At 34.3% G+C, this 22,242-nt stretch overlaps 2 protein-coding genes across 2 annotated transcripts; one reads left to right on the plus strand and one right to left on the minus strand.

Annotated features, from left to right (window-relative positions):
- Positions 1 to 261: 261 nt before the first annotated feature.
- LOC121378291 (40-kDa huntingtin-associated protein-like) lies at positions 262 to 8,726 on the plus strand. The gene is made up of 11 exons (XM_041506393.1): positions 262 to 370; positions 1,042 to 1,088; positions 1,678 to 1,750; positions 3,330 to 3,489; positions 4,363 to 4,431; positions 4,867 to 4,987; positions 5,949 to 6,011; positions 6,557 to 6,648; positions 7,142 to 7,223; positions 7,603 to 7,649; positions 7,838 to 8,726. Exons 1-11 carry the CDS (start codon positions 312 to 314, stop codon positions 7,973 to 7,975), a joined length of 951 nt encoding a protein of 316 aa, XP_041362327.1. The 5' UTR covers positions 262 to 311; the 3' UTR covers positions 7,976 to 8,726.
- LOC121378290 (lysophospholipid acyltransferase 7-like) lies at positions 8,678 to 22,231 on the minus strand. Its single transcript, XM_041506392.1, has 7 exons — positions 22,017 to 22,231; positions 18,018 to 18,144; positions 17,429 to 17,591; positions 16,833 to 16,984; positions 14,171 to 14,379; positions 12,977 to 13,159; positions 8,678 to 12,451 (listed from the first exon to the last, which is right to left on the minus strand). The coding sequence occupies exons 1-7, from the start codon at positions 22,229 to 22,231 to the stop codon at positions 12,097 to 12,099; spliced, it is 1,404 nt and encodes a 467-aa protein (XP_041362326.1). The 3' UTR covers positions 8,678 to 12,096.
- Between the last annotated feature and the right edge of the window lie 11 nt (positions 22,232 to 22,242).

Below are 22,242 nucleotides of genomic sequence, written 5' to 3' on the forward strand. Positions count from 1 at the left end.
TAGGGCTGGAGTAGTCCGGAGGGATGTATTAAGTGTGGTGTTAAGAAAAATATTGCCTTAATGTGCCCCGTGCACTTGGGCTGGAGGTGATTTGAGCTAGTTAACATTAAATTATAGAATAATATGTTTCTTGGTTTATAGTTTATCAATTAATTTATTTTATTAAAAATTAATTTATTAATTAAAAAATAATTAAGGAATTTAGTATTTATTTATTTATTTTATTATTTTTTTTAATCAGTTGTTGAACGGCTTAACTTTTTTGGTAAGTATGCATCACAAAGAGTTGCTCCCCTTGGACGGACGGCAAAATGGAGAAAGATTATGACATTTTATCAAAATACAGAGCAGTAACAAACAAACTACGAAAGTAAGTTGTGTCAATTGCCACATAATTATAGTACACATATCCTAATCGACTGGTCTGTTCAGGTCAACTATTCCAAATCGACTTATCCAGCGAATTTTTGTGGTTATTCAGTAAACTTCTCCAATCTGTTAAACCTTTAGAAATTAAAGCATAAAGGTGCATTTTCGACAATCTTTTAATATATTGTTTAACTATTTAGAATAGATCATCCACACTCTTTTAGTAGCACTCACAAATCTAAATTGCTATTTAGTGATACATTAAAGTATAGTCCAGTAAACATTACTACCTACCCCCCCCCCCACCCAACCCCACCCCACCCAACCCCTAACAGTTTATACTGTTTTAATTCACCCACCTGTCTGATAATATCTGAAGATAGCAAGTGTTTCATGCCATCATCTCTTGCTGCTTCCCATTTCCAATGAGTGTCATTGATTAATTAATTTTCATTTCATTTAAATGACGTACATTGGAAACCAGTAGTCAACGACTGGTCTATCAGAATAATTGAATGTTTGACATTCAGTAGCTGATGATTAATAAATCATTGTGCTCTTATGGTGTAGTTGAACCAAGCAAACTTTATTTGACAAGTAAGCTGTACATACATATACATGTATATAGATTTTTATTTTCAAAATGTCTAAATGTTGACTTTTGTTTATTAGGCGATTTCTGAAGAAACCTAATGTATCAGAAGGCAGTGAACACTTTGGTAAGAATTTAGAGACATTGATGTTCTTGTGAATCATACGATCATATAGATATACACGTATGCTTACATATTGTTTTCTCCCCTGGGTCAAACCGCTGGGGGAGATATGCCTCAACCCTAGTGGATAGAGGCATGTAAAAATCAGTTTCTAGTTACCTATTGTCCAATGAAGAGTTATTATTAATTTTAGATTTAAGAGAAAAAACTTACAGCCACCTAATGAAATTTGTTTATTGCCAGTACCTTTTCAAGAAACGGCTATGATAATTTGAAATATTAATTTTATGTGGTGCCTGCAGGCTACTCATCTCCAGCTGGAGATATCTGTTTGCACCTGCCTTTCTGTATACATGTAATAACTGATTTAATATTAGCAGGTTATATATTAACAAACATTTGGTTCTTCCCTGAAGACAGTATATTAATTTGTTTAGTAGTTTAGTACCTGCAAGTTGTCATTGGTTATTCCATTACAAGTTAACAAGCCAATTAAGCTGTTAGCAACAAACTTTGGTACCATACAGTTGAATGTAAAATAATATGTGCTATTCTTTTTTAGAGTGTGTTATTTGTATTTTGTATATTTCAGCAAGTTTGGCAAAGTCTCTGCGTCAACAAGAATGTCCACAGTATGCTGGCTTTTGTTGTCTGGCCCAGGCACGGTAGGTAATAATGGTAAATTTAAATAGTGACAGTCTAGCCCAGGCACGGTAGGTAATAATGGTAAATTTAAATAGTGACCATGTAGCCCAGGCACAGTAGGTAATAATGGTAAATTTAAATAGTGACAGTCTAGCCCAGGCATGGTAGGTAATTGTAAATTTAAATAGTGACTGTCTAGCCCAGGCATGGTAGGTAATAATGGTAAATGTAAATAGTGACAGTCTAGCCCAGGCACGGTAGGTAATAATGGTAAATGTAAATAGTGACTGTCTAGCCCAGGCATGGTAGGTAATAATGGTAAATGTAAATAGTGACAGTCTAGCCCAGGCACGGTACATAATAATGGTAAATTTAAATAGTGACTGTCTAGCCCAGGCATGGTAGGTAATAATGGTAAATGTAAATAGTGACAGTCTAGCCCAGGCATGGTAGGTAATAATGGTAAATTTAAATAGTGACAGTCTAGCCCAGGCACGGTAGGTAATAATGGTAAATTTAAATAGTGACAGTCTAGCCCAGGCATGGTAGGTAATAATGGTAAATTTAAATAGTGACAGTCTAGCCCAGGCACGGTAGGTAATAATGGTAAATTTAAATAGTGACTGTCTAGCCCAGGCATGGTAGGTAATTGTAAATTTAAATAGTGACAGTCTAGCCCAGGCATGGTAGGTAATTGTAAATTTAAATAGTGACTGTCTAGCCCAGGCATGGTAGGTAATAATGGTAAATGTAAATAGTGACAGTCTAGCCCAGGCATGGTAGGTAATGGTAAATTTTAATAGTGACCATCTAGCCCAGGCACAGTAGGTAATAATGGTAAATTTAAATAGTGACAGTCTAGCCCAGGCATGGTAAGTAATGGTAAATTTAAATAGTGACTGTCTCATGTTTTGTTGTACATTTTAGTGTCAACTTGTGAATTTGTTTAGAAATGGAGGGAAAAAAGACTGATCAATGCTTGAAATTCATATGGTGGATTGGCAGGCAATTTTAGCTTCTCATATTTTAATGTGGCAATAAATGGGAACATTTTGAGAAATTAATATCAAAATTTAGACTTCGTATGAGACTCACAATGTCCTTTTTTCAGACATCGAAAAAGCATAGTGTCTGGTAACCCATGTACAAGTTGCCTCAAAATACATGGTTGATAATTAACCTATGGGTTACAACACATTTATCAAGTTTACAGTTCCCATTATTACTAGTTGGCAGATACACTAATAGTCTGTTATCACTCATACTGTTCATCATACTGATCAATGCTTGTATGTATACAATGGCAATAGCCCAATGTGCCCACTGAGGGGGGTCTATCCTAGACTAATCGCACATCAGGTGAGAACTTTGTACCCCTGGGATATGTCTTGACCCCTTGTTTCATATAAACTGCATTTTAACCTTAAATAACAGGGCCACCAAATGCAATTAGTTTTTTTCCAAAATCAGTTGTAAGAAATGTGTAACAATGGTCAAAAGGTTGCAATAAAATGTCTGTGTAATATTTTAATAATAGCGTATATTGTCTTTAAAACTGTGTCTAGATATTTTCAAACAAGTGTTGTTTTTCTCCATCAGATGTGAGCACACACTTGCCAATGGCCCAGGAGAAGCTCAGGCTCTCACTGATGCTGCACGGAACTTCATGGAAGCAGAGCTCGCAGATTGTTCCATCAAGTGTCCAGGGTTCGAGGAACACCTTACAGCATCCATCAACTGCTATAGCCATGCTATTCGGGTAAACTGACTTCTTTAAATACATGAATATTTAGAGAATAACTAACGACCTACGAGGAATTATGAATTATCTGTCCCGAGTGAATGAATGTTGTAAACCCAAGCCTTTGGTGAAAGTTTTGCAACATTCATTCACAAGGGACAGATAAATCGTAACTCCTCGTAGCGAGTTGGTTATTCTCTTTATTGCCCATTGTCAATTTTAACTGATTTTTAATGTAAAAATTCCTCTGCAGTCTACAACAAAACCATCAGCCATTACATCATATGATGTTATGCGCATTACATGACGTACTGTAAGTGACGTCATAGCATAACAGCGTTCTTTTTACAGCTAAATGTTTACACTACAAAATAATACAACTGTATTTGCATTTGAAAATAATTATTTTTATATATAACTAAAGCTGCTGCTTGTGAAAATATACCATTTCTTGTTTACGAAAGAAACGAGTCCATTTGTTTTTGTAAATCTTTGTAGATCGTATAACGTATGTGTAATCTGACTCACGAATGGAAACATTATATAAATGAAAGTGAAGTTCTGGCCATGGCAAGCAACCAACCAAATGTCGTGATTTTTAAGCCAGCCAATCAGTGGCTGTAGAAGCAATCTGCACACTGTGCAGAGATCGAAAAAATATTACCCGTATATTTGAGCCCATATGGGTAATAAATACAAATAGAGTTTCATACAGGTCAGGGAAATTTTTAGAAAAACATGCAATTTTGCAGATGTCATTTACAGGCTGGAAAGGTCATAACATATTAAGTCAGTTCATGGGGAATTATGTGATGTGTACCAAACCTTTTAATCGTGTGCTGATGTTTATGTAGATAATTTCTCTAAAATGTTTATTCTTGCTCTTTGAAGGTTCATGTTGAAAACAAGCAGGTGGCGATGGCTGCAAGTTTGAGTCTGGAGTTAGGGTATGCTCTCAAGGTAGGTACTGTTAATAGATTTAACTACTGCACATGGACATGTAAGTTAAACTTAGTTATTTTAAAAAAAAGAGAGATTTTTTTTTTTGGGGGGGGGGGGGGGGGCTGTTGTATGGGTGTTTTTTAAAAAATCTCTATTTGCTTCATGGTTTCCAGGCATCAAAATACTTTTATTTCATTTTACTGGGTCATCGTAATATTAGTGCCTCATTTTACATCATATAAAATGTATTAAAAATGTTGATCCAATCCCCAAATGAAAGTTTAAAAACTTAATTTGATATGAATGTTATAGTCTCTCTCTAAAATCATTAGTATCACAATATTGCTGAATCGGATTAATCTTCTTTCAGAGATAAACCCGAAATGGAACCAACAAAATTACAGGAAACATGTTTTCCCTTCAAATGAAGTATTGTTTTAAATATATTTTCAGAGTCTGAACAAGCCGGGAGAAGCTATTGGACATTTCCAGCGCGCCACAGAGTTACAGTCACAGAGCCCACTTGATTGTCTGGAGGCACTCGGCGTGGTCGCTCAGTGTAAAATAGAAACAAGTTTGTATCGTGTTCACGATTTTGATATGCCTTGGGGTTTAACCAGATCTGAAGGTCATACATGGACTAAAATAATTAAAGGAGTAGTAAATAAAGAGAATCGGGGTGTAAGTGCTGGGTGATTGTGTTTGCAATTCAGGAATAACAGAGGGCCTTCTCCAGTTACACAAAAAGGATACTGTTCAACTGATTCAGAAGTTTGGTTGTTGCTTTGTAATTGTATTTATTTATTTATATTTATATATTTATTTATTATAATTCCCCCTCCTCCGACTTTTCTAGTTCCAGCTAAAGGTGGTGTTAAACATATTGAGGTCTTGTGTACATTTGATAATCACTGCTATTTAAACATGACTGAGAATACTGTTATCAGGTTTACTTACAAGCATTAACATTTTATTACAAAGTTTTTATGGACTTAAAGAATATGAGGTAATTATAGAACTTAACAAAAAATACTTTAATGAAATTAAAATATAAGCATCCAATCATGATAATGTCATTTTGGCGATTGGTTTGGGTATACTAACAGAAACTATGATGGGTATACAACAGTAAAAATACACTCGTCAAATTAACCTCAAAGCAATAGAAAAGATATGGAAAAATATTTATATTATTTGATTTTTAAAAGTCGTATTTCTTTGAATTGTTACAGAAGAGTGGCAGAACAGTGGTAAAGCGTTCACTTGATGTGTGGTCAGTCTGGGATTGATCCCTATTTCTCGCTCCAGCCAGTCCACCACGACTGGTACATTAAAGGCCTTGGTATGTGCTATCCTGTCTATGGGATGGTCCATATAAAAGATTCCTTGCTACTAATGAAAAAATGTAACAGGTTTCCTTTCTAAGACTATATGTCAAATTACCAAGTGTTTGACATCCAATAACTGATGATTAATGAATCAGTGTGCTCTAGTGGTGTTGTTAAACAAAACAAACTCTTTTTTTTTTGTTACAGAAGACTATGAGGGAGCACTGACAGTGTTAACAGAAATGGCTTACTTAGCTCAGGAACGAGGAGGTTTGTATAGTCCTTATTACACAGTGCGGTTCTTCACAGATGCTATAATATACCCACCAATGACTGAATTCTATCAACTGAGCTGGACGATTATTTGATTGTGTTTGCATTTCTTCACAGATGCAATAATATATCCATCAACAATTTCAATTCTTTGATTCAAGTCTGCTAACTTCTACAACTCTTACAACTTGTGTTATATCCAATTCAAAAAATAAATCTGCCCTAAGAATTTATATTTGTTTCTGTGTGTATGCAATCTATGATTTTACTGAAATGGAGTTGATAGACGATGCCATGGTTTGTTGTATGTTAGATAATTTGTTCCACCCTCTGGTTATTATTTAAATTACCAATGGCACTTAGCAAGAAGTGTCTATAAACCAAAACAAATTGCTAAAAGTAAACAAATTAAATTTTGCTTAACCAAAGAAAACAAGAAAAGGAAGATTTGTTAAACATGGGGGAAAAAAACTAAAACTTTTAGCTAATTTATTATAAAATACATTGACTGCAGACCAGTTTAAAGCTGTTGTATTTTACAGGGTCCTCGGCTACAGGCAAGCCAATCGGAGCGTACTGTGATATCCTGGCACGGTGTGAGGTCACCAGGGTTTTGTTGCTCATGTTGTTACAAGTAAGTGCTGGGTGATTGTTCTGTATGGGTGTGCGAGGAAGATGGAGATTATATATTAAATTTGTTTCTGTCCTTGAAATGATTTGTAATGATTAATTGTTCCCAACATAAAACCAGAATACCTTATATCACACGAATATTTTAGATTTCTTTTATGGCTGTTAATTCTTAGGCAATGTTTTTTTCTTCTCTTCTTTATTCAGTTTTGACATGGAAAGGTTTGTAAAAACTGAATACACATATTAAATAGATGTTTCAGTAAAATGGTGCTTAGTTAATTACTAAATTATATTTGTGTATTATCTTCATCTTGGATTATTTTAATCGTCTATAATTTACCAGTGGGCTTGTTTTCAAGTCATTACATTCACATGGTCAATTTTAATTCATAAAACTGATACAAATGCTTGTATTATAAACAATGAGTAAATTTATATAACCCAAGTGACCCTAATGTATTTATTTATATTATATTATATTATATTTATTTCAGCCCACACCCCAGCGTATTCGCCCAGAGCATGCTCAGACACTGGAGACGTATGCCTGGGAAACCACGGAGGACAACTCAACAGGTGAATATACTTAACACGGGATCTGTAAGATGATACTAGGTCAAAATAGGGACATTTCCATTCTCAATAGGCAAACAAGTTAGAGTTTTGTTTAACATCACTAGAGCACATTGATTTATTTAATTGTCAGCTGTTGATAATGCACTGGTTTTCCAATTTAGCAACAAGTGATTTTTATATATACTTTTCCACAGACATGGCAGCACATACCACAGTGTTTGATATACCAATCATGGGGCACTGGTTGGTAATATTTAAAACTCGTGCACCAAAATTGTTAATGTCGGCTGAATTAGCTTGAATTTAATATGTCTAAAATGTTTTGTCCAGTATTATACAGTTTATGAAATAACTTGATCATTATTGTTGTCATTTTCAGTGCAGTACTTGGGAGAAGATCTGTTCCTGTTACTTCAGTCAGTTGTGGTAAGTTGACCAGTTAATTTATTGGTTGAATTTTATTTCTATTGCATTGTAGGTTTGTTTCATAATAATTGTGTCTGCATTATAGAAAGATTAATGTTCGTCAGGAAAGGTGAATGATCTCTCCTGCTCTTCTTCACACTAACCTGTAAAGTTTTTGAAGAGTTGTGATGATTATTTTTTTTTTTCAGATGGCTTGCCAGTCACGTGATGTTGAGAGTCTACAAAGTCTTCAGATTGACTTGTGGCCGAACCTAACTACGGAACAGAACGAGTTACTTCACCTTGTTATTCAGGAGTTATCTCACCCTTCTGGTGAGGGAGTCTGATTTAAAACTGTCGAAATTCTGAAAAAGTCTTTATTATTCTGGCTTGTGAATGGAAACAGGGACCAAAGATGCCAGAGTCCAGAGGTTAACCAGGCCCAGCTCAAGTGCAAGAACACCTAATGTAGCCATTTTCTAGATCATTTGTATTGCCTCTCAGTGCACAGAAATGAACTTGAGCATTAGAACCATCATTTGGCCTACTGGTTCCATTCCAGCTACACTGACAGTTTTCATTATGAAAGCAATCATCATGCTGAAGACTTTACATATTATTATATTAATCCCTGTTTAAAAAACATTGAACTGTAAACATCAAGAACACTGAACAGGAGTCAAATCATTGCTTTGTGCATGATTTCAAGCTACTGGGTTTATCGAGACTACATACCCCGGTACTATTATATACATGCAATAAGACTCATTTCCAGGAAACTAAAATTACCAGATTAATCATCCGATTTAAAAACAAACCTGAATATATCTTCGGACATCCTGTTAGGTATATTTATGCCAAAATAACATGCAATTCCCATATTTGATTATTGTCAAGGCCTGGGAAATGCTATACATGGGAAGCCGTTTCATCACACAAAATTGATATTGAGGACCTTGCTTGTAAAGAAACAAATGAACAAGATTGGAGTACTCTGAATCTGAAGACAAACATGCTTTTCCCTATTGATTAATCATGGAAAACATAAAAATGTTCAAACAATATTTATTAAAAAATAAAGTGATTCACAAGACTTGATTGACACCAATTCTTTCTCTGTTAACTTGTTCATATGATTTCTTTCAAAATTATTTTCATCATTTTATTCAGAAACCAGAAAGATGTTAATAACACAAAACAAGGTGATTAGAATGTATGCAACTATAACTGGTGGATTTGCAGGATGTGATTACATTAGTCCTTAATTATATATGGATTAAATGGGATATGATCATACTTCAAAGTCTTGACTAAAATACACATAATGCTAGGTTCATATAAACCTATAAAAATGCGTTGCATACTTCATTAACAAGTGCTGATGTGTAAGCAGGCTTGGGCCCATTTGAGTTGCTTCCCAAAAGCCATGATATGTACTATCCTGTCTGTGGTATGATGCATATGAAAGACCCCTTGCTGCTGATCGAAAAGTGTAGCCCATGAAATAGTGTAAGGATATGTGACGTTACCAGTGGTGTATTTTATAAATAATATCTGCATTATTGTTGACGTTCGTATTGGAAGATAATGCACCTTTAATAGAATCAAACAAGAACGTTTGTTTACACTTATTTCAGTGGCAAGTTGAATTATTCACAATTTATACGACATTTGTTTAGCATTAATGGAGGTATTTATTACCGTATGACAGAAGTTAGGAGTTTCTAAGTGGAAATAAGATCGAAGATTAGCAATAGTAGCTCGTAACATATATGTTATACTAAAATGGTGCCAGAGCCTTGTTCTGAAATACTTCCCGTTATAAACAGCTGTTTTGCAGACGACATTCACCGTGCAAAGGTAAAGTGCTATTTTTAGCTGATTATGTATTTATGTGTTTTTAAAGAACGAGAAATGTCTTCTAAAAGTTATAAAATATGTAAAATTAAGTATAGTTAGCTAAAATAATATATTTTATTATTTTAAAGAGTTAATTTTAGCGTTATTGGCAATTTATCCAATAAAGGGCAGAATAATTCTGTCGTTCCAACCATTGACGGGATCGGCGGAATTGTACAGTGTAAATTCTGCAAGCGGCTGGATAGTGTTAGTATATAGCTATTATTGATTATTTAATTAATAGTAGCAGTGGGTTTCCCCTCTCTCACTATGTGGTCTTTAACTATATGTCCAATGCCATATCTCCAATAAAAATGTGTCGAGTGTCATTATTAATTCTTTTATTAACACATTTACTACTGCAAACACCCTGCAAATTTGTCGGTGTGTTGAATATGAATAACTTTTACTGCATTCAATGCATAACATACAACACAAAGTTATAATATAATTATATAGCCAAGAAATACTTGCCTACATGTTGTCAAGATTATAAAATGCAGATGCCTAACAACATTATGAGGCCTTTGTTCTACATATATATTTCTATGCAGGGAGGAAAGTGGGGGGGGGGGGGGGGGGGGGGGAGGAGAAACCACAGGGAAAATGAATATTTGTTTAGTTTGTCACAATATTTAAAATAAGTAATAAGATATTATTACAAACTTGAACAATTTCAGTCATAAAAAGCTGTGTGCAGTGTTCAAATTTGGAACTTTATCACATTATGTCCTGTAAAACCTTTAATATGAAGCCCAGAAAATATCACTGATAGTAAACAACACTGGGCATCATTTACTATCTGAAGCAGGCAGTGTTTTAACAAATTGTTTAATATGCAACAGTTTTAGAAAACATCAAAAGTAAAATACAAAATATTTAAATACATGTAGTTGACAGCAAAAAATTTTTAATGTAAAGTTTGCTTTCAACAATTCCCAACAAAAATGGAATTAATTTTGATGAGGAATGCTCTGTGTTAGGTAAAAACTGTTTCTTTTGACCAGTGTGTTAAGATGCAAGACTCAATGTCATTCAGTTTAAGTTCTACATCATTGCATGATTACTGAGCCAAGTCTCAAACTAATTTTCATAACCACGGGCCTCTAAAGGAAAGGAATGTTTAATCAATAGCTACCAGCTGTCAAACAAAGTAAATTAATTTGTCATACCTGATCTAGATTGTTTCAGAAAATACTGACTTTGTTCACTGACATATATTAAGTAGCTTACTCCTTGCACAATGTCTTGTATATGCATGTTCACACAGGTACCACAGCTTTTGATATGCTGGATACATTTTGATATAATACATAATTCAGAAACTTTTGATATATTTTGTATAAATTTAAAAAATTACTTCACTGCAGTATGCTGGTTTTGAGATAAAATTAAGGTTGACGACTTCACTTTTCGCACCCTTGTTTTGGCTTCGTACACAATAAATATAACATACTTAGTGGTAAAAACATTTTATATGATATATTTGACAAATGGTGCTTTTTATATTTCATCTTTTAAAACTTTTAATATTTTGTCTAAAATTATGAAAAATAAAAACATACCGACAAGTAAATTGCTCTCGAAACCATTTTGACCGGTCATGGTAAGTAAACCTTTTTTTTTAAATTTAATGTGGTGAAGCATTGTAATATATAGCTAATTCTGAATATGAATGACGTCACTTTACATCTTACAATAACAATAAACTTGGTGCTTGACGTTTCCATTCAATAATGCTGAAAAAGTTCCAATGCAAAATTGCTATTAAAATGTTTTTGTTTGAACATATTAAATTAAATGCAATGGACCATTTGAAGAAAAACTTGCAATGAAAATATTCTATTTTTCCGAAATATGAATTTTAAGTGAAATTATGGTAAGATATGTTATATTTATTGTGTACAAAGCCAAAGCAAGAGTGCCAAAAGAGACGTTATCGTCGACCGTAGGTTTGTTTTACGTTTTAAATAAAATTTTAAGGCTTTATACATGGCTTCTGGATGTACTGTCCACATCAGACCTACTACAGGATAAGCTAACAAGCATACATGTAGAAAGACACATACAGTGAATTCTAAAACCAGATTCAAGAGTTACTGATGAAATGCACAGATATACAGTCAGGCACATGTCAAAACCTCCCCGGCTCAAAGCAAATTTTCTTTTTGTTCAATATATTTAGTGGGGAAACAAAACACACCTAGAAACTGCATGCTGCAGACTGCACACTCTACCTCTGCGCACAACAGTGCTGAATTTGGATGATTTTAGCCAAGCTATTTTCACTGAATGGACTTAATGTGGTGCTGCCAGTCTACATTGAAATCCAGATTACACCAAATTTGTTGAGACAGCTTCAAGGACTCTATCTTATTATCTTGGAGTGCGTAGTGTTGATGTATTCCATCACCAAAAACAGTCAAATATTCTCTAATTCAATGACATAAAACGTACATTAGCAGTTATAAACAATGCAACCACTATTGGCCAAGAAGTGCCTTTCTATTTACTACATAACAAAGATAATAGTTTTATTAAAAGCTATTTGACACTTCATATTACTGCACTAATCTTTCTTGTCCAATTTCGTTCTTTTTGGCCATAAATAGCGTGCAGCATTTCCAATGATAAGAAACATGACTATGACTATATGTCCTAGGAAATAGATTGACATCCAATATTTGATTGTCGATTTGTAACTTAGCAACAGAAAACCCATGCACATATAGTCAAATCCACGCATCTTGAAAAACCAACAGCCGAAGTCGAATAATTTCTGTTGCTTCTCAGATGCCCCCTTGCGGAATGCATTCGTCATGGCTTCCTCAGCCATCAGTATCGGAGGAACGGTGAGAAAACTGAGGTAGTAGCCAGGGTGGATGCCGTGCCAAAATGCACTGACGCTCATAGTGATCAACACTCTAGAAAAACAACGGAACTTAAAACGTTATAATTATTAAGACAACATTAACTAGACTAATTACAAATTTAATCACATGTACATGTATTTTCTTGGTGATTATTAAACCATTAATTATAAGCACTAATTGTAATTACAGTGTAGAACTCGCAATATTTTCAAATTGCAAAGTATTTATGTTAAAATGTCCACGTAAGCCTATATACTAATGATACAACCACATACAATATGTTACATTAGGCTATGTAATAAAGTTATTTAAAACAATCACTGGAACAGTGATACAAGGATGTCAACAGAATGGCTGAAAGTTAATGCCCATTTTGCTGAATCCATTGCCTATGGCAACCACTCTATTAGCAAACATATCTATTGCGTGACTTAAGTCTTATTGTAACCAAAAAATGTAAGGTTTAATAGGGTTATCTTAACAGAATGCTAAAAAATTAAATTTTAAAATGTTGATTGCAAAGTTACAGTAGACTAACTGATATGTGATACATGTTAAAAAATCATTTACACTAACCGGAATGCTTTGAGTGATTTTGGTATTCTGTGATGGACGTTCGCAGCTAACCAGTATTGTACTGTCATGTTCCAACTCCTGAGTCCCTCTCGTGTGGTGGGTGCCAGCTCACAGCCATAGATATTCAAGTTGTGAACCGTCTCAAAATCATACTCTACAGTCTTGTCTGAAGACTGGGTTTTTCTGTATTTGTATTAAAAATATGGCAATTTATGTGCTCGAACACACTTACCAATTCACATTTTAAGATTCAAAGCACATGATCATTTTCTAAAGAGAAAAATATGCAGAGTTAAGACTTGAGCTGCTTTCACAAGCACACAACATGCACCAGTGGCAAAACAATACAGCATTTAAAAAAATATATATTTCATTTTAATATGAAAGACCTTCTAAATATGTGAATGAAATTTGTTAATTATTAGCTGTTATAAGGCTTGGTTGTGCAGTTAGAAGGAAGGAAATGTTTTTATTTAACGACGCACTCAACACATTTTAGTGCAATTAGAAGGCTGCAACTATAACAAAGAAGATACTAGTATTGCAATGTCAAAATGGTTTAATTTTTAATAAACCTGCACTACAAAGTGAAGATGTGTATAAATCTGAATGAATTTATACCTTCAACATCATGATAATATACCACATAGAACATAATTTTGTTTGAAATGGCAGTTTTTGAGGAGCTATCTGCACAAATATAAATTTACACATTCTCCGACAATGGCCACTGCACTACAACAGCTTACCTGGTTCTACAATTTCACTTAAACTAACTATACCGACAATGGCTACTGCACTACAACAAAAGCTTATCTGGATCTACAATTTCACTTAGCTAACTACTGGCCTCGGTGGCACAGTGCTTAAGCCATCGGACTACAGACTGGTAGGTACAGGGTTCGCAGCTCCGTACTGGCTCCATCCCAGAGCGAGTTCTTAAAGCCACTGCACCCTCTTCTCTCTCACTAACCACTCACCAACTAACGACTAACCCACTGTACTGGATAGACAGCCCAGATAGTTGAGGTGTGTGCCCAGAACAGTGTGCTTAAAGCTTAATTGGATATAAGCATGAAAAAATAAGTTAAAATGAAATAAGCTAACTATATTGACAATGGCCACTGCACTACAACAACAGCATTCGTGGTTCTACAATTCTACCATTTCACAATCTGACTTAACTATACCCACATGTCATCAAGAGCTTGAAGATCTGTTGGACCAGTTCCACACTTTGGCTTTGATTTGATTGGGTAGGCTCCAAGTGCTGCAGTGATTGACATACATTCCGACAAAATCCATGCTGAGTAGAGGCGAGTGCGGAACATAATAAACATGGGAACCATGTAGAACAGACGGAACCAGAATGGTTCATGTGCAAAATCATTCGTGTCCACATACTGAAAACAAAAATCATCACAATTTTGTACATCAGTGAATATAGCAAGGACGGTGATACCAGTGTTAAGAAAGAAATATTCTATAACTACATTAGGCTCAGGGCACAATATTTCATGAAAACCATCGTTATGTTCGCGTGTCGGTTAAAATCACGAGAACCGTCAATCGGTTATGTGGTGAACAATTACATTCTAAAATTAAAAGTACCATATATATCAGTAATAAAAGTAAAAATCAGTTTGTTTTTGAACAACCCAAGTAGCACAGAACCATAGTTCAAGTAATTAAGGATTAAGTAGGTCAGTTACAAGAACTATATTCATGTAACCAAGTAATCGATTACCTACATGTAAGTAAAACTCATGTAAACTGACTTCCGGTGACCTAAGATTTTGAAATACTGTCAGTGTTAAATAATTTCCAGCAGTTATACATGTGAGGAAAACAGTCGCAGAACAACTACTAACATTCATGATGGGAACAAGTTTCATGAAACATGCATACACATACAAATTTTTCACAATATCAAATGTGAGAATCAATCTTGATTGGAACAATCTTACCCCAGGAAACTACAAGATTGCTGATTAAGAGTAACAAATGAAGAGTTTATTTTCAAAACACAATATATTAATTGATGTCATCTGAGAAAACATGATTTTGCTATTACATAATGTTGCATAATATATCACAAGAAACACAGAAACACATTGCACCACCAAAATATGGGAATTGATATATATTTATTATATACAGTCAAACCCGCTTATTTGCATACCCTCGGTGCTGCTCGATTTTGTGCAATTAACCGGGTTAGTCGATTAACCGATAGAGTACCGACTTTCACTTTGTAACAGCCATCCAACTACAAAGTGGCATGGGAGACAGTCTAGCATAATGCGGTACTTCATACCGGAACTATTACAGTTAACACATGTCACATGCAGTTGGATATATATAAATGTAAAAAAATATATCTATCGATATATATAATTAGCATGGCGTTTTTGTTTTAATCTGCCAGACCAGAAATCATTTTCTAAAAAACCAACAACGTCCGTCACTGGGCGTCGTTTTCTAAAAACACAAACTGGCGTCGTTTTCTATAAAACACAAACTTTGTGCATTAAAAAAAAACCCCACTGACCATCCACTAGTGTAAACAAAGTGTATTAGCCATGTAGTTAATGAGATAAACTTGAAACAACAGAACCATCAAAAAGTTCACGTTTCATCGGTGCACGTGTTTACAAAATGACGTCAGTTTCCGGAATTACCGGGCTGTTGATTGACCGAATAGAATTACGTGAACTTGTATGCATTTGCTGGTATGGTGTTCTTTCCATCCCAAAAGATACGGCAAGCTTTGATATTATTTGTGATCCCCAAATAATGACTTTTGCTATTGTTAAGCAATTAAAGTTAAGCTCGGCTAGTGAGTCGTTATCAGTTCCAGCAGTCTGCATTGCATGCATGACCGTTCTAACACAATTGACTGACCTTCATGGTGAGGTCCGACTGATTGGTGTCTAACAATATAGCAGAAACTTAGGGACGATCCATAAATAACGGTCTTTGTTATGTTTGTTTTTTTGACGACCTCCCCCACCAGTCTTTTTTTTTCCGCTACATTTTCCGGGAAGCAAGTGATAAATCGTTTCTTTTGCGTTTAACAGATATAGCGTACACTGCATCTAATGAATAAGTGAACAACAACCCTTTCTCGGTCACATTTATTAAAAACATAACCGCCTAGGACGATTGATCTGTAATCTTTTAATTATTAACAAGGCTTCTCAACATAACGTAATAATTGATACAGAACAATGATTGCCCTGAACACGTCAATCGAATAGGGCCTCAATAGTTGAGTGCGCATGCGTACAAGCGCACAGGCGGTACTTCTAAAAATAATAGTCGGAGAGTTACTTGTTATTGAGATAGCCTCTGATTAACAGCAATATATTGCAAACAAAACATTAGGTCTTAGGTTTATTCAACTTAATTATGCCATTCTTAAATCTTGTAGTCGGGTATTGTGATTCACCAGTAGTAACGTGCACACCATCTCATTTGCATGTCACACGTCGACTCTGTAAACAGCGATTACACTTACAGTCGGCTTACCACACAGTGAGCTCAAACAAAACAGATTAATCGGTGATTTATTTGAGTTTTTTTGCCAAAGTTTGATAGACATTCTCAGTCATTTGTGACATTAATTTAGCACCAAAAAAATATAAATCGTTATTTATATGTGCAAATAACCGATATATAGGCTGTAGTCTGTGCAATTAACCGGATGTTTTGTAGTGTTATAAGGGCAAATGGTTCCGTGTTGGGTGAAAATAGTCGATTAACCGAATTATGCTATAAACCGGTGTGCAAATAAGTGGAGTTGACTGTATATATATTATTTTGGAAATGAACTCTTCAAATAAAAAATATTTACTTGAATGCTGAAGAAACGTGTGACAAAGTAGAAACAAAATATGACGACAGGAACCGGCTTCACTTTGGACAGAAATGGCCGCCAAGTCGCTATCTGATCAGTTGCAGAGTTGTCCAGCCAGTCGTAATAGGTTCGATACTTGTAATATGGACCTACAGTAAAACATCAAAAATAGTTATTTTAAGCTAAAGAATTGTTTCATTAAATGACCCTTATTCTAGAGTCAGAAATGACAAATTTAGGCTAAAATCAGACAATATTGAAAAAGCTGTTTAAATGTTAGTACCATTGTAAATTAGTTGTACTGAAAATGTTTCAACAATTAAGTAGAACAAACTTGTAAATAGTTAGTTCTATCCAGATTCATAAGCATCAGTTTATTTGTTGATACTAACTGGCAAGAGTAGCCTACATGTATGTGTTGCTACCATATTTTTAACTCTGTTATATGTTGTCACTTACATTAAAATGTGCTTGTTTCACTCAAATGTTTTTGTTAAAAGGAACTGAGCAAGATTAATGTACTTACTTCATAGGCAGAAAAAAGTTGAAGAACATTGCTAATGTGGTCCATGTGAATATTATGGGATACAAACCTGTAAGTATTCCAATGTAACAATATGCGTAACACACAATGTCTGAATCAGAAGGCTTAATGTGGACATATTTCTGAATGAGCACTCGATCGGTCTTCTCACTGTTGTCATGATCTTGTTCCATCTTTCGACTGTCATGAATCTCAAATGCCAAACCTACCATCTAAAGTTAAACGATGAATAGAATAAAAGAAATGTATGTTTCCAAGTTACATAACTATGATTTTTTTTTATATATCTTTTTAAAATCTTAAATTATTGTAACAAAAAGAACTACATACATGGATGGCATATATTTTTCAATGTTAGAGATAGGCCCCTGTAAGTATTTTTATATTGTTTCAGTTTAAGTAATATACACTTTTCCTGTTAACCAATAATGTAAGGTTAGCCTTAAATAGTTAATTACTCTAAGACTTTCTTTCATTCATAACGAAAGATTGATGAGTGTGACATCAAAATAATAAAATACTATAGAGTATAAAAGTATACAAAAATTTAAACATTATCGATCTTTATTAAAAAAAAATTTTTTTTAATGTAAATGTATATATTGTACTTATTAAAAAAGCATGAGTAACATAATTACGCGAAGTGTGAGTAAAAGCTGGACTGCATTGGATAGAGGGTTGGGCATCGGCAGACCAAACCAATGCACCGTCCGGAAGAAGGCCAGATAACCAAAGCACCATACAAACATCACCACGTGACACCATCTGAAAGAAAAAACACAAATTATTAGTAAACAGTACACACCAAAAAATACCAAAACATTTTAATTGAACTACAATCGAGGGAATTCCAAGACATGCTTCATTCTTAAAATTTGGAAGTCTTCTTGTGAAAAGTTGTAAAAATACGGCAAAACAGACTCGTACATGTAGTGATGAGACTGTATATACGACAACCGTATAATGTATTTTTAGAATTTTATATTAACGACCGCCGTGTACAGAGACTTGGCAAATGAGGGCCGGCTATATCATAAAATAATAAAAAATATATATATTATTTCATGACGAAAATAACTGCGAATACTCTGAAATAAAATAATAAACAGTCGAAACATGAGCTCACCATTTATTATTATTATTATTATTAGGCACGTGTGCATGGAATTTAGCAGAGGAAACAAAAAACCCAGACAAACAAACAAAACAGTACAGGGACCCATTGTCGCATGTTTTATAATAATAATAAATAATAATAATACACTATTGTTCTTGTTGTAATTGTTGCAATTTTGTGCATTTGAAATATGACTAAATACAGCAAATAACCTTTTAGTCATATTTATTTGCGGTAAAATTTACTTTTAAAGTGCTGTGCCAGATGTATGATGTATTGAGCTATATCAATCAAGATATTATTTAATATGATTAGAAAAAAAGAAAAAAAATGTAAAAAAATTATATACCGGTATATTTTCCATTTAAAAATATTCCCCTGAAAAACAGAACCAGTTGAATTCGTTTCGGGAATTTCCGTAAGATTTGATCCGTGACGTCACGAAGGGAACTCCTTTCGATAGTCAGCGCCATTGTTCATTGCTTCTTTTGTGTTTATTATGGTTAAACGGCGTGTTGTTGGCGGCTGTAGCAATACAAAAGCCGATAAATTTAGTCTTCACGCATTTCCTAGTAATGTTGCTGTGAAAAAGCTGTGTGTGAATTTGATTAAAACAACGTGGAAATACTGGACAGGAAGAAAATGCCGGAGACCGTTGCGACAGCAGACACTTTAGTTTCGATTCGTCCGAACTGGCTTGTCGGCTTAAGCGAGATATGGGAATACCAGGTGTTATGGCTTTTAAAAAAAGATGCCGTACCAACAATTTTTGTGCGACACAAAACAAATGACAACAAGCCGACGCCATCCACACCGAAACGACCTTGGGGTGCATATCGTAATGTCCCAAATTGCGTTATGCTTTCAACTCCGGTCAGTTTGTTTTCTCATGCACGGTTCGTGCAATCACCGAGATCCGATTTGTTGTCGTTTGCATCTCGTTCATTTGTGAGATTTTTCTTTACAGTTCGAGAACATTAAAACAAAGTACAGGCAAGTAAACTTGTATCTATAGCCTAGTCCGTCCCATCCTACAAAAATGTAGTGTTTTTTTGTAAAAAGAAAAAAAAAGAAAAAAAGCTAATTTTGTATGCATCTCAGAAAACAATCGGCTCAGAAATAAATGACTTGTAAATTCCATAGTATGAAAAAAGGCGTTCCCTGTAAAACAGACTATAAATACATTAAATTAATTTTACTATACCTCCCACAGAGAAAACCTTTTTTCATACTATGGAATGTGCTATAAGTTATTTATTTCTGAGCAGACTGTTTTCACAACTGCACACAAAAAAAATAGTATTGTTTTGTTATTTCCAAAACACTTTTACTTCTTTCTTTTTTTTTTACGTCAAACTAAACTGAAATTATTCACACACAAAAAAAAAACATCTTCATAGAGGGATGGGACGGACTAAAAGTCGTTTTTGTTTATTTCTTAAAATTACCGATATCGGGTCCACTTGACTCGTAGAATTCAAGAGTTATTTATCGTTTTTTCTACTACATCACAAGTATTAGAACATACAGTGTAGCAAAATAATTCGCACAAAAAGCTAAAGAACATAACAAGAATGAAAGTTGTAAATTAGTGGTAAGCTGTCTCCACGACCATTTTCATCGTCATCTGTCAGGCCGGTGGTTCGTCGGAAGATGTTCCAGGTTCAAACTGATAAGGCATTATTTGTTGTGTTGCACAAATATTAGTCCAGTCGTCATTACTACACTATTCATCATCGAAAGAAGAATGGCATAATCAAGCTTGGCAGTCGCTGTCGGCCCCACTTTCGCTTGCGCTGGAAGTCATCTCGTGGTAGGTTTTTGTGAAGCGCGTTCCCTTCGTGACGTCACGGCTATTTACAGGCAAATGTTTTTACCGAGAATTTTACTCGGTCGTTTCCGGCAGTGTTCTACTGGAGTGATGTTTTAATACTTTTATGGGGCATTTTCGTAATTATTGATTTACATATCGGTGTAAAATATTATTGCAATGAATTAAGAAAGCATTTAATTGTGGAATTTGAAATTTTAGTGTATGGTCTGGCACAGCACTTTAAAAAACCTCAGAATTGCAATCAGAGAAAACTTATTAAGTTCAAGCCCTGTTGTTAGTTTGTATACTGTCCGCAATTACTTTCTTTCAGATAATCTACGTCAGCAGCTGATAATTTGTAATTTTTATTTATTTATTTATTATAAATTTTTTGTCAGTACTGTAGGGGCAATATTACGATTCATGTACCCCCCCCAACCCCCATCCCGTTCAGAAAATGCACTGTTTGTACAGTACTTAGTATGTATTCCTCCTGTTCCAGATGGTTCAGTAATATGGATCAATCAAATACTTATTTATCACCTATATACATTTTTGCTGTGAATATAGCCAGCTCTCGTTAGCGGAGGCTATATACATGGCCGTCGTATATATAGTCACATCGTATATAAACATTGTTATTTTTTTCTATTTACCCTATGTCACAGAGGACAGTAAAGTGTTGTCATTATACAAGCTTGGTAAATCGTTTTGACACTGCGGTTATTCGGGGGATGCCCATCACGTGACTCAAAATAATATGTCACACCTCTGCTCTCCAAATACACGTTATTTTTCTCTGAATTATGGACCGTTGACATAATTTAATTATTTTTATAAAATATCAATATTAAGTGGAATATACTGGTTATGTAGATGGTTCAATAAAGTACATTTAGGTACAACTCAAATGTATATATATTGTCATATAATACTGTGTTGGGTCAATAATTAGGTCAACCATCCATGACAGAGCGCCTTTAAAATAAATACTGGAATATATTATAGAATAATCAATAATTCTGCATGTCAATTTTTTTCTAAAACTAGTGAGCATGCGTAAACCAATGATGTCACATTTATCAACAAATGATAAAACACGTCCTGGTCAATTAACAGAATGTCTAAAATGAAAAACATTTTGTTAAGTGATTTACATCAAATGTTTTTTTCCATAAATGAAAACTCAAAAGTCAGTTTTATTTACTAAATATAAGGGTCCAAAGATAAAAATTGCCGAACATGTAACAAGAATGAAGTGCACGATTATTCATTACATTTTACATAGTCTGACAAAAGTGGGTTCTATTTTTTTTTTTAAATGCTCTGGCAAATGATTTTGGCAGTAGATATTAATCACAAATATTGGTTATATATGGCAAAGGACCAACTATTTAAGTAAATAATATTTGTTTTATTTCTTTTCGGTTACACGTTTACTTTACTGTTTGTTCTCAGGTGCATGACTATTATCAGTATTGATTACTCCAGGATACACGCAAGAGGTTTATTTCAATGAACAAGCAAGCGCCCCAAGTTACTAAAACCGATCATATAGATATTAGATCATGCCCATTATGATGATTATACAGGTTAGTAAACAAGCTAAATAAAAAGTATTCAATATGACACTGTTTTAATGTGTTTACGGAAACACTTTCCAGTAAAACATATTTGAAAATTATACAGACGAACTTTAGACCTTACCTGAATGACGTGAGTTTTAAAATGACACAACTTCCAACAACCGTCACAACTGAATGGATTGTGTGTATACGACATATTAATAAAATCGTTACAAGGCCCACTGAACTAGATAAGTATTTTTTTTGCTCTAACCCCTTTACAGATTTAATAAAAACACCAAAAATTATCGAAAATATTAAGATTGCCCCATAAATTGTATCATCTGACAGCTCCATTGCTGCATGTT

Source organism: Gigantopelta aegis, chromosome 8 (genome assembly GCF_016097555.1).
Source record: "Gigantopelta aegis isolate Gae_Host chromosome 8, Gae_host_genome, whole genome shotgun sequence".
NCBI classification, from domain to species: domain Eukaryota; kingdom Metazoa; phylum Mollusca; class Gastropoda; order Neomphalida; family Peltospiridae; genus Gigantopelta; species Gigantopelta aegis.

Excerpts from the sequence above, each read along its gene's own strand:
- LOC121378290 (XM_041506392.1), bottom strand. The coding sequence starts at position 22,231 with ATGGAGCTGTCAGATGATACAATTTATGGGGCAATCTTAATATTTTCG. Across the intron at positions 18,145-22,016 it reads TTAAAACTCACGTCATTCAG|ATGGTGTCACGTGGTGATGT; the intron begins GTAAGGTCTAAA and ends TTTTTCTTTCAG. Across the intron at positions 17,592-18,017 it reads AGCTTTTACTCACACTTCGC|ATGGTAGGTTTGGCATTTGA; the intron begins GTAATTATGTTA and ends GTTTAACTTTAG.
- LOC121378291 (XM_041506393.1), top strand. The coding sequence starts at position 312 with ATGGAGAAAGATTATGACATTTTATCAAAATACAGAGCAGTAACAAAC. Across the intron at positions 4,988-5,948 it reads TCAGTGTAAAATAGAAACAA|AAGACTATGAGGGAGCACTG; the intron begins GTTTGTATCGTG and ends TTTTTGTTACAG. Across the intron at positions 6,012-6,556 it reads CTTAGCTCAGGAACGAGGAG|GGTCCTCGGCTACAGGCAAG; the intron begins GTTTGTATAGTC and ends TGTATTTTACAG.